We start from the raw sequence: 12859 nt of genomic DNA on the forward strand, positions 1-12859 counted from the left end.
TATATACCTTGGCCACTGATTGCCTGTGGAGAATGAGGGAGTGCAAGGAGGCTCCAGGCTCATGATTTGGACATTTGGGTGATTTGAGTTGCCATCTGGAGGTAGGAAAACACTACAGAAGAGTAGGTTTGGGCAGAAATTGAAGTTAAATATTGGTCACATTGGGCTATTATACTGGATTTCATTGAGAAACCCCAGCAGAGAAGTTCAGTACGCAGTTGGAAATCCTGACATTTATGGGATAGGTCTTAGCTAGAGGTAGTGAGTAGCCATCGCAATACAAAGTAAAGCGATTGGACTAGATGAAATCCCGATAGGATTTTGACAAAGGAACAGAGAAAGGCACATGGCCCTTTTAAATATTCTGATGCTGCACAATTGCCAAAGGGTCTTCCTTTGCTTATCCTTCAACCGGAAAAATAAACCAATGCATTATACGTGAATCTATTCCTGTTGCTTTCCAAAACAGTATAAATACACCCACACGTGGACACCCTCACACAGGCACAGACGCTATTTCTGGTTCACTCTGAAGGGAGTAACAATCAAGAAGCTACATAGCTTGGTGGAAAAAGACCTAAGCTCTTTAACCAGATTGTTGGGGTTAGATCCATCACTTACAAGATTAGGTTCAGGGCTGGCTGTAGAATGGCTATAATATTAATGTGGTGAAAACTAAGTAACTGAATACAAACCAGGTGCTTAAAATACTGCCTGGCACTTGGAATGCACAAATGACATATCAGCTATTACTATTTTGAGTGGTAAATTCCTTCATCTGTGATACGGTAGAGAAACTAGATGCAATGGTTCTATCTTGATATGCAGAAGGCTGAACATATTACTCATGACACTGTCTTAAAAAATATTATTTCCACATCAAATATATTTTCTGGACCAAAAGACTTAAAGAATCATTTTTTTTGTCTCTTCCTTTCTTTTTTAAAAAAAATTTTTAACGTTTATTTTTGTGAGAGAGAGAGACAGAGCATGAGTGGGGGAGAGGCAGAGAGAGAAGGAGACACAGAATCTGAAGCAGGTTCCAGGCTCTTAGCTGTCAGCACAGAGCCTGATGCAAGGCTTGAACTCATGAACGATGAGATCATGACCTGAGCCAAAGTCGGATGCTTAATCAACTAAAGCACCCTGGTGCCCTGTCTCTTCCTTTCTTAACAAGAAGCCATTTGTCATTACCTCTTTCACTGCTCCAAAACTATTTCCAAATGTTATCAGTAATCTGGTGTTCAACAGTGAAGTAGTTTCTATACAAAACTTTAGGTTTTTTTTGATCTTTTGCGAAGTTGATCTTGCCGACTGTTCTCAGAAAGCACCTTTCAGTCTGACAGGTTAACTTTTCCCCTCTGAGAAGTGGGTGATTCCCAGATTTCTTTCCCCAGCTCTTTTCTCTGTTGACACTTTTGTTTCCTTATCCCAAGTCTCCTTATCCCAGAACAGGCTCCAACAGACAGTTACATCCTGTTGCACTGCATGGATATTCTTGGGAGCAACGTGTGAAAGCTTACCAGACTTCCCAATATGCTTAACAGCAAAACCTCTTGGTTAGGATAGACAGGAAGCTCTGATATGTTCTACCCAGTCACTCTTGGTGACTTTATTCACACAGAAGCTGAAAACTATCAGAGGTGTATTGCTAACCCTGGCTGGTCTTTTTCCTGATCTCATAAACACCAGCTAGGCGTCTCACTTTTAACAACTCATGCATGAGACTTTTTATGGCTCTCCCTACATGTAAAGCCCTAAGCCAGAAGCCTGGAGTACAGAGATCGCATTTGGAGCCCCCATCATCAGAGAACTGACAGTCCAGAGAATGGAGAAACATAAGCTATATAATTTAAGGACTTCCTCAATGTGGATGGCTGTCCATTCAAGGAATAAGATAAAGCAAATTGCTTCCTCAACCTAGGTCATCAGGCTCCTAAGCATTATGATTCTTAAGTTTTTTCTTTATCTTCCCAGGAACATACTATTAATATACAAATATGTAAGCCTAGGAATTTTTTGGTTTTTTCATTTATGTTACAATACAAACACGCTATGTCCTTTGCTTTAACACTTAAGTATATCTAGAAATAGTTTTGATATTTGCATATGTAGATCTATTTCTCCTATCATTTCATTAATTTATTTAACTTTTTTTAATGTTTATTTTTGAAAGACAGTGGGGGGGGAGGGGCAGAGAGAGAGAGGGAGACACAGAATGTGAAGCAGGCTCCAGGCTCTGAGCTGTCAGCACAGAGCCTGACACTGGACTCGAACTCATGAACAGAGAGATCATGACCTGACTTGAAGTCAGACGCTCAACCAACTGAGCCACCCAGGCACCCCATATTTCTTCTATAATTTTAAAACATTCACTGCCTCCTTGATATAAAGACAAATGGGATGTACTTGTGGTAGAGGTGTTTTTTTTTTTTTGTTTTTTGTTTTTCGAAGAACCAGTCATGTAATATTGTTATTTATAAATAGTAGAAATGCAAAAACAATTACAATACCTTCTGCAACTTTTCCAGGAGAAATGGGGAACGACAAATACAATATTATAATTTTAGAAAACAAGGGTAAATGTCTTATGGTAGTTGGAAAACAAAAATAAATATACCATGGTTCTTGGGATCAGAGTATCCCAAGAACTAACCCAGGATTATATAATATTCTAAATGAAGTTACAGTCACTGCACATAGGCAAAACCCCACTCCATCCGTCAAAACTTAGCTTTGGCTTCAAGACTGCTAATGCCACTAAAGGGAAGCAAGAAATTCTTCTCTACCCTCAAGGTCCTTCAGCTGGACTAAGAATTAAACTTAACATGGGACAGATTAACAGGAGGAAAAAAAAAGTGTGCACACAGAGACCCAATATTAAAAATGAAACCTAAAGAAATGGCAAAAGCAGGCACTTTTTATACATTTTAGACAAAGAGGCAGTAAATTTGTGAGGAGTTGGGGTCACCTGGGTGGCTCAGTTGGTTAAGCATCCAACTTCTGATTTCGGCTCAGGTCATGATCTCATAGTTTGTGAGTTTGAGCCCCTCATCGGACTCTATACTGACAGTGAAGCTTGGGATTCTCTCCCTCTCTCTCTCTTCCCTTCTCCTGCTCACTCTCTTTAATTTAAAAAAAAAAATTAAAATTAAAAAAAATAAAGGGGCACCTTGGTGGCTCAGTCGGTTGGGCATCCGACTTCTGCTCAAGTCATGATCTCATGGGTTGCCAGTTCCAGCCCCAAATCAGGCTCTCTGTGGTCAGCACAGAGCCCACTCCCTCTCTCTCTCTCCCTCCCCTGCTTGTGCTCTCTCTCTCTCTCAAAAATAAATAAACATTTAAGATAAATAAATAACTTTTTGAGGAGTTGACAGGACAAAGAAAACTTATATTTGAGAGTTTCAATTAGTAAGAAATTCTAAACAGAATTTGGGCTAAGGTAGTAAATTAGTGAAAAGTAACAAGGGTACTTTATACAGCCTTTTTGGCTCTAAATTTCCCATCTCTGGTGATAAGTATGGCTCTGTATCTCCTGGTACAGGGATGGGAGGGAATCTTTTACATGGGAGATTAATTTCCTGCTTTCAGGGGCACAGGAAGGTGTGAGTGCCCTTCTTGCATGGCTGTGTTTTAATTGGCTATTTCTTTATTTATTTTTGAGAGAGAGAGAGAGAGAGGGAGAGTGTGTGCGTGTGAGCAAGCAAGTGAGGTGCAGAGCCTGGAGTGGGACTTGTGCTCACCCAGAGCAGGGCCTGAGTTTACAAGATGTGAGATCATGACCTGAGCCAAGTCAGATGCTTAACTGACTGAGTCACCCAGGTGCCCCCCCCTTTTTTTTTAATTTTAGAGACAGAATTCGAGTGGGGTTGGGCGGGGAGAGGGGAAAGGGGCAGGGAGAGACAGAGGGAGGGAGAGAGACAGAGACAGAGACAGAGTGAGACTCTTAAGCAGGCTCCACAATCAGCTCGGAGCCCAACATGGGGCTCAATCCCATCATGGCCCTGGGATCATGACCTGAACCAAAATTGACAGTCCAACTGAGCCACCCAGGCGCCCCTAAGTAGCTTTAATGTGAAATAACTAATATGCCATTTGATATATTTTGGGGTGGCTTGCCCTGGCTCCTATACCACAAACACATCAAGTGAGTATCAAATGGTTTATTACTCACATAGTGAGACTCTTTGTGGAGAGCATTGTGGCTACCAATCCAAAATGGCTTGAGAGAAGGGTCAAAGATGACCCGCTGGGGGTTCTTTTGGTGGTTGAGGAGAGGCACTGGGGGTAAGAGCCTCTGCAGCAGGGACTTTCTTAATTAGAACCACCTCACCAAGTCCAGTGAAGGAACATCCAGTCTGTCCTAACAGCTTATCCAGGTGCGGGGCAGGGGGTGGAGCCAGAGGGGTAAGGGTTAAAAGACATCAGCTTCAAACATCAAAAATGAACTCAGACTCTTTAATGCAAGCATTTTCCACTAACATAGGGAGAAGATGGAACAGACAGAATGATTTACAAGGTGGTTCAGGATTCATCTTTGACTAGACTTATCGTAAGCGATTTTGAAGAAGGCCCAATGGAAAAATAAGGCATAAGTTTTTCTGAAAAAAATGCACTGAACGTGTATAAATGTGAATTATTACTCAAATTGTAAAACGAAATTTCTCCTAACTCATAGTCCAGAAAAATGCCAATGTGCTTGAGGTTTACTGAATCCTCTGTGCCATCCGTACTGGTCCAGAACTGGATTTGCCAGCAGCCATTGTTTGGCACTGGTGATATAAGAGCCTTTCTGGGGAAAGACTCCTTACACACACCCAAGGACCATTCGCCTAGGCCTCTTATTTCTACCTGCCAAAAATGCCTGCCAGCATCAAATCCCTCACAACTCAGGACAGCTGGGTAAGAAGTGAATGTTTGGGGATTACGAGCACCACTCGGTTTCATCTTTTGAAACGTTGCCGTCTTCCTATCTTGCGAGATAAGAAGGTTGTGATGGGCAGTTTCGGGATCGAGGGTCAAATCGACCTGAAATGTGCTGATCATTTTCTGCAGCCCAAAATACTGTGGGGGGAGACTGCAAATCTCCTTCCTTAATTTATATGAAAAGGCTGCTGGGGTCTCTAGGTGTTCGTACATGTTGTGGATACTATCAATGCCGGTCAGTAAATCTAGGTCTGTCTGCAAACACTTCTCGGTTATTGCACTAAGCAGACTCCTGAGTGTGGAATGGTAGTCTGACATCTGGTTTTTGCCTTCAATTACTTTTTCTTGAACACGGTTCTCTTCAATTAATAACCTAATATGAATTGCACCCTGCTCCTTTCCCAAGAAATGCCTAAATTGTTCAAATTCAGAGTGCAGTTTGTATCTTCGGTTTTCGACCTTCCGTCTCAACTGAAATAATTTTGAGACTTGCATTTTTAACCCCTTTTCGGCATCTTCAACCTGCTTCTTCAGGGGCTCAATGTAGCTTTTGAGCTTCTTCCTGTGGCGGGCCGCAGCTTGCTCAATGGGCGTCAGGGGGTGGTCCTGGTGGTCGGAGGAGGCTTTGCACTGGGGACACAGCAGCTCCAGGTCCTTCTCACAGAACAGGGCCAGGACCTGATTGTGCTTCTCACACAGGGGTCTCTCGTCCTGCAGTTTCCTCTTGCTCCTGGCGCCGGGAAGCTGCCGGACAAAACCAGTCACGTGACATAACTGCGTGTTCCTCCTGAAGTTCCTGTCGGGGCAGTGGTGGAGGCAGACAGGACAGGGGAGGATGTGCTGGAGATCCTCCCAGCACTGCTGGATGCAATGGAGACAGAAGTTGTGCCCGCAGGCAATGGTCACTGGGTCTCTCAGGTAATCCAGGCAGACGGGGCAGCTGGCCTCTGCGTGGAGCTCAGCCAGGGAGGCTGCAAAGGCCATTGCGTGGTCAGGGTGTGTGTCTGAGGAAACTCCCTTCAGAAAGGCCTGGATCTCTGGGAGCTAGAAAAGTCAGCAGCCGATGACCCTTCGGCCTTCTCTCTGTTCCTTCAAAAGCTGCCAGGAGGTGCAGGTTTCCCGGATGTGCAACACACTGTAGCCACTCGAGTCTGTTTCCGCTCCTTTCCCTTCAGCTCTGCAGCAGCTGCCAGGAGTTACAGCCCCCAATCAGTCTCTGCTTCTGGCACTTTTGTAACCTTTACTCAATGGCTGGACATCGAAGCTTGCTACGTAATCCTCTTCTAAGGAAAGAGCCACAACTCCAGGTGGCGATGGAAATCAATGACGTGGGGACACAGTTAGCAAAATCCAGATGCGAGCAAGTCTGTGGGACAATTCACCAGGTTCCTTCAAGAGAATAGTGAGGAAAAAAAGAATATATATTAAAGAGATAAGGAGCACATATATCATTGGCAATGTTTTATGAGGTTTATTTCCAGTACTCGAATACATAAAAATTAAAAAAAAGATAATTGTAGTTATTTGCATAACTAATAGTGGATATTTGATGATTTAAAAAAGGGGGAATAATATGGTTTTGTTAATGAAGAGACTCTACATATACTTGAAAGAGACATAGTTTAATATTTATAAACCCTATGATATCTAGGATTTGCTTCACAATAATGAGGGGTAGGGAAGAGTGGGGGCATAATTACTGGGTGCATACATCAGATGTTGGCTGAACTGTGCCCTCCCCAATTCATGGTTAAGCCCTAACTCCCAGTACCTCAGACTGTGACCCTATTTTTTAAAATAATGTCTTCTTTTTTTTAAGCTTATTTATTTATAAGTAATCTCTACACCCAACGTGGGGCTTGAACTCATGACCCTGAGATTAAGACTCACACGCTCTTCTAAGCCAGGCAGGCACCCCCGTAACCCTATTTTGTGGTAAGGTCTATAAAGCAACTATTAAGTTAACCATGAGGCTGGTCAGGTGAAGCCTAATACAATATGACTGGTGTCCTTACACAAGGAAGAGACACAGGTATGGGCAGGCGTACAGGAAAAGCCAGGTGAGTAGGAGGCCATCTGTAAGCCAGTGAGGCCTCAGGAGAAACCGAAGCTGATGCCACTTTGATCTTCAACCTCCAGCCTCTGAATTGTGACAGAACACATTTTTGTTGTTTACGTCAACTGGCATGTGGTATTTGGCTATGGAGCCCCAGGAAACTGACACATTGGGTTCATTATACTATTTTTCGATTTTATAAGCTTAGCATGTTCTATATAAAAACATTTTTTAAAAGGCTAACCATTGTTTTCAGTGTGCACTGCCCCCTCCTAGCCAAGCCAGTCTTTCTCTTCCTTCTTTCAGCTGTAACCCTTATAACTCTCCCCTCCATCCCAAAGTGTCAGATCCCTTCAGCCTGTCTCCCAGGGAAACTTAAGAGATTCAGGCAGACTTAGGGGCGCCTGGGTGGCTCAGTTGGTTAAGCGGCCAACTTCGGCTCAGGTCATGATCTCACAGTCCGTGAGTTCGAGCCCCGCGTAGGGCTCTGTGCTGACAGCTCAGAGCTTGGAGCCTGTTTCAGATTCTGTGTCTCCCTCTTTCTGACCCTCTCCCGTTCATGCTCTGTCTCTCTCTGTCTCAAAAATAAATAAGCGTTAAAAAAAAAATTTAAAAAAAATAAAACACAGGATAAAGGGGCGCCTGGGTGGCTCGGTCGGTTAAGTGTCCGACTTTGACTCAGGTCATGATCTCTCGATTCTTGAATTCAAGCTCAGAGCCTGTAGCCTGCTTCAGATTCTGTGTCTCCCTCTCTATCCCTTCCCTCTCCCCCCCACTTGCTCTCTCTCTCTCTCTCTCAAAAATAAATAAACATTAAAAAACACAGGATAAAAATAGAATTCACTTTGGCAAGGTGAATATCTCATAAAAACCTGCTAATTATTTTAAGTGGCAATAATGGTATTAGACATCACTTAAAAAAGATCTTCTAGGTGATATACAAGGAACTGTCTGCAGATGAAATCTGAAGATGCCTAGGGATTTGCCTCAAACCGATAGCACAGGAGAATTGCTGGGACTATACATAGATTGGAAATTAATTTATAATTGTACACGGGGGTGTCCTGGTATATGGGAGTTCATTATAATTTTTCCTATTTACCTATTATAGGTAAGTGAACTGTTCTGTAATTAAAGCTTTTTTTCCTAAAGGCTAATCTTCCCTTTCTAACCTAGGCAACTTCTACTACCTCCTTTGAGCTTTCTCTCCATCTCAAAGCCCCCTGGTCCCTGCAGTCCTCTCCTCTGTGATCCTAATCCGCCCACATGCTCTTTCCATCCAACCACCTCAGCCCCACCCCCACCTTCCCTGGCCACACTCCTCTAACCCCACAGAAATCTCCGGATTGAGGCTGAGGAAAGGTCTCACTGCCTGGATGTTGTGAGGGTCTGATTTCACCTGTGTCATCTGGGGCTAGTTGCTTGATCCCCAACCCTTTCAGTGACATGTGAAACAAGGGTAACTATCCTCCTCTTCCCTTTTTATTTATGTGTAAGTATAAATACAAACCGAGATCAACCTTTTAGATGTGTTGGTTTTAAATAATAGGAACTTGGCGTGACACAGAATTCCACTGTTTGTAACGCTCTTCCCTTAATTGGCTTGCTTCATTATAGATTTCCTGATTATTCTTAACATGGTCCTCAAAATTAGATTAATATTGGATAAAATCATGTTAAAATCCCTGGAACACCTAATAAATCTTGTGATTATCACCCAAAGAAATTCCGTATAGTTGATCACAGCATAAAAAGAAATTGGGTGTATATGTGTCCATATGAAAGTATCAGCAAATACTTAATTGATCTTCAGTTAAGTAATCACACACATATATAAACACTTCACCAAAGTTCACTGGTTAAGAAAATAGAACCGCAGGGGCACCTGGGTGGCTCAGACGGTTAGGCGTCTGACTTCAGCTCAGGTCATGACCTCATGGTCCGTGGGTTCGAGCCCAGCATCAGGCTCTGTGCTGATAGCTCAGAGCCTGGAGCCTGCTTCAGATTCTGTGTCTTCCTCTTTCTGCTCCTTTCCTGCTCCCACTCTGTCTGTCTCTTCCTCTCAAAAATAAATAAACATTAAAAATTTTTTTTAAAAAAAGAAGAAAATAGAACCGCAATGAGCACGGCGTCTGGCACACAGCAGGTGCTCAGCAGAAGCCCCTGGGACTTTCCCACACCTCCCTCAGGTGGGGTCCAGGTGAGCAGCCAATGTCGAGTCACATGCACACCCACAGCTGCCCCCTTCCCCTACTGACTCCTTCTCTGAACCCACTAAATTATCCACTCTGCCGGCTACAAAATCTCTTGTAAATGAACCCAACCGAGCCCTTCCGGACCTGTCTGAAGCCTCCCAGATCACTGCAACTCGGTCAGTTCCCACATTCCCGCCCTCATCCACCTCGGTGAGGCGGCCGCGCAGGCCACCCCAGTGCCTGGTCTGCAGCTTGCTCGCCCCGGCCCTTGCTCCTGTTCTGCTTCGCCTCTCCTTCTGGTCCCTTCCCTGAGTGCCCGCTCACCTGTGGCCCGAGACACGCTTGCGTGCCCACTGCAGGATCAGGTCTTTGCTCTGTGCTGGGTCGGGAGCTGTGCTGAGTTCTTAAGGCCTCAGGGGCCGCTGTAGGCTCCACCCACCCGGGACTGCAGGCTCCTCCCTTCCTGGCCTAGCACTTAGTCTTGCCTGCTCTGCGTGGGAGGATGCAACATAGTCCATGTTCTCTGTTAACTGTTGTGTTAAGAATCTGACTCGGTTTAGCTTTATAATCTTGTAGGGAGTTTCCCATCCTTTGTCCGTTTGGAAAGACCCCAGGTGCAATCAACCTCGGGGAAATGACAGGCTCCTGACACTTCCCATCTTCCTCTCCGATTGCATCTTCTGGGCAAAAGCTAGATTTGATTGTCCTTTGTTCCCACCTCCTTCTACTCCTGTACTTAAACTCCCCTCTAATTCCATCAGTGATCAGGTTTCTGAATCCACTGAATGCTTTGAAAAATCCTCGTGTCGTTTCTCTCAATTAGATGCATGATTTGCTGAGCAGGTGTGGCTTTTTCTTTGTCAGCCTATTCTAATATCTTCAGCCCTTTAAAGGAGGTGTTTCCAGAAACTGTCCTTTCTCTGTTTTCTAATTCACAAACTCATTCTGTAATTCTCAACCTCCACAGGCTCATAAGCAACAGACAAGCTTTCAGTAGTATCTTCTTTCTTTGTGCTCATTCAGGAGGTAGAGGCTTTTTAAGGAGTTTGATGAATCTTTCCAAATAGTCTATACATAATAAAAGCAAATATTTATATGCTTTATATGTGTTTTTGTATAGAACATTCTTCTTTGTGTATCTCCAAATGAGAGCAACCTATATATTCAATGGCTATGTTTCATCTGTTTTTGTCCTGTATGAGCACATATATTTCATTTTTAAAAAAATATTTATTTAAGTAATCTCTACACCAAACATGGGGTTTGAACTCATGACCCCAAGATCAAGAGTTGCATGCTTTTCTGAGCCATCCAGGCACCCTACATATACTTCATTTTAAAATGTGTTGGCATTAAAAAAATTTTTTTAATGTTTATTATTTTTGAGAGATAGAGAAACAGAGAGCAAGCAGGGGAGGGGCAGTGAGAGAGAGGGAGACACAGAATCAGAAACAGGCTCCAGGCTCTGAGCTCTCAGCACAGAACCTGACATGGGGCTCGAACCCACAGACTGCAAGATCATGACCTGAGCTGAAGTCAGTAACTTAACGGACTGAGCCACCCAGGTACCCTAAAATGTGTTGGCATTTTTAAATAAAAATAAAATAAACTTTTGGGGTCACCTGGGTGGCTCAGTCAGTTGAACGTCTGGCTCTTGATTTCAGATCAGGTCATGATCCCAATGTCATAGGATCAAACCCCAAGTCAGGTTCTGCACTGAGTGTGGAGCCTGCTTAAGATTCTCTCCCCCACCCCCCAAAAAAAACAAACCAGAAAACAAAACAAAAATAATAAATACAAATAAAATACAAAGAAAATGTGTTGGCATTTTATTATTTTTTAAAAATTGTTTGTTTATTTTTGACAGAGAGACAGAGACAGAGCATGAGCAGGGGAGGGGCAGAGAGAGGGAGACACAGAATCTGAAACAGGTTCCAGGCTCCGAGCCATCAGCACAGAGCCCGACGCGGGGCTCGAACTCACGAACTGTGAGATCATGACCTGAGCCGAAGTCGGATGCTCAGCCGACTGAGCCACCCAGGCTCCCCAAATGTGTTGGCATTTTAAAGGAAAAGCCTCAATGGGAAATATTATAAATATGATGAATGTTTTCTGAAGAACCCCTTCCCCCCAAAAAAAGAACCCCTTCCTTCCCCATTTTCCTAACATGAAAAAAGCTTGAATTTCATGCTGGGGGTCTGGGGAAGATGGTCCTTTGGAACGGTAGTCTGCATCTCCTTGGTTTGCTTTGCTTTCCTTGCTTCTCGACTTATTGGCCTGTCCCGAGGTGAGCAGGACTAGCTTGGACCCTTTTACAGACTCAGCAAGCCAGCCAGGTCACAGCCAGCTGGCCTGCATCAGGGATTCCCTAGCAACTGTCAGGACAATTTGTTCCAGGGGCTTCCTCTTGGACTTGACTTCTTTGACTTGCCCCTGCACTAGGCTGCTGGGACAAGAATTCAACAAACTGAGCTGATGGACCCTAAAGTAGGGTAAGTCATTCCTGCATGTACAACCAGGATCTCCCTTCCCTTCTGTACTGGCTTTTCCTTGGGGAACAAAAGATGTTTGTTTGCATTTGTCCTGGGCACCCTGCTGGAGAGGGGAATCATCGCTGGAGTTTTACCCATGTTAGATTTGTTTCCTAAAAGGGAGATATTTGGAAATTAGGCTCTGATATCTCTACAAATATTAGTGACTCTTAGCTTTCTTCCTCCCCTTCTGTTTTCTCCAAATAGAGGGGTTTGGTTTGGGTCTCTTAGCTGGTTTAGAAAGCCATTTAGTTCAGTTGGTGAAAATCTGACTTTTGGCGAAGGATGAATACTCACAGAGGTACTCTGGGCTTCATTTTGTTTGTTGATGCAGCTTGTGGTACTTTGGACAAAACCAACCATCTTCTTTTTTTTTTTTTTTTTAATATTTATTTATTTATGGGGAGAGAACAATGGGGGAAAGGAAGAGAGAGGGGAATAGAATCTGAAGGGGCTCTGTACTGATCAGCTGACAGCAGTGAGCCCGGTGTGGGGCTCAAACTCACGAAGAGAGAGATCATGACCCGAGCTGAAGTCAAACCAACTAAGCTACCCAGGTGCCCCTAAAACCAGCTATGTTCTAATTGGAAAATGGGAAATGACTAATTAATGGATCCATAAATTGTAATGCTATCTTGCAATTAGGTTTGTTTTGTAAAAAAGAGATATTTGGAAATTGGGTCTTTAATGTCCTCTCCAAAAATATTAATGAAATAAAGGCTAGATTTGGTTTATATCTTGTTTGTGTATATGTGTCTGTAAGAGTTTTAAATATGAGATATTTTCTCTATTGCTCAAAATTAATTTCGAAAGGAGCTCTATTTAATTGTTTTAAAAGCAAGTGCTTATAAAAATTGGGCATTTTAAAACTCAGAAAGACAGAAACTAACCCAAATGTTTTTCAAGTTCACATAATCTGGAATGATGTTTGGAGAACTAAAATTCAAAGGTGTTGATTTAATTAAAATAGACATGTCTTTAGAGTTATCAGCATTAAATATAAAACTTTCATTTTACCAAAGTTGACTAAATGTCAAATAAACTCATGTTATCTTTGTTGTAATTTGTCAGCAAAAGTGACTTCAAATGGTGGTTAATTTTTTCTGCCTCACAAAGTTTTCATGGGTAATTATGTTTTTTCACTGTTTATT

The 12859-nt window shown here is 43.1% G+C and overlaps 1 protein-coding gene across 1 annotated transcript; it reads right to left on the bottom strand.

Annotated features, from left to right (window-relative positions):
* Positions 1 to 4524: 4524 nt before the first annotated feature.
* LOC124521173 (tripartite motif-containing protein 75-like) lies at positions 4525 to 5910 on the bottom strand. Its single transcript, XM_047092295.1, has one exon. The coding sequence runs from the start codon at positions 5908 to 5910 to the stop codon at positions 4525 to 4527; it is 1386 nt and encodes a 461-aa protein (XP_046948251.1).
* Between the last annotated feature and the right edge of the window lie 6949 nt (positions 5911 to 12859).

The sequence above is a fragment of the Lynx rufus genome, unplaced genomic scaffold, assembly GCF_022079265.1.
Source record: "Lynx rufus isolate CCGP_SWC_20201006 ecotype Redwood Valley unplaced genomic scaffold, mLynRuf1.p SCAF_3, whole genome shotgun sequence".
Taxonomy (NCBI): Eukaryota; Metazoa; Chordata; class Mammalia; order Carnivora; family Felidae; genus Lynx; species Lynx rufus.

Coding starts and splice junctions, on each gene's coding strand:
- LOC124521173 (XM_047092295.1), bottom strand. CDS start 5,910: ATGGCCTTTGCAGCCTCCCTGGCTGAGCTCCACGCAGAGGCCAGCTGC.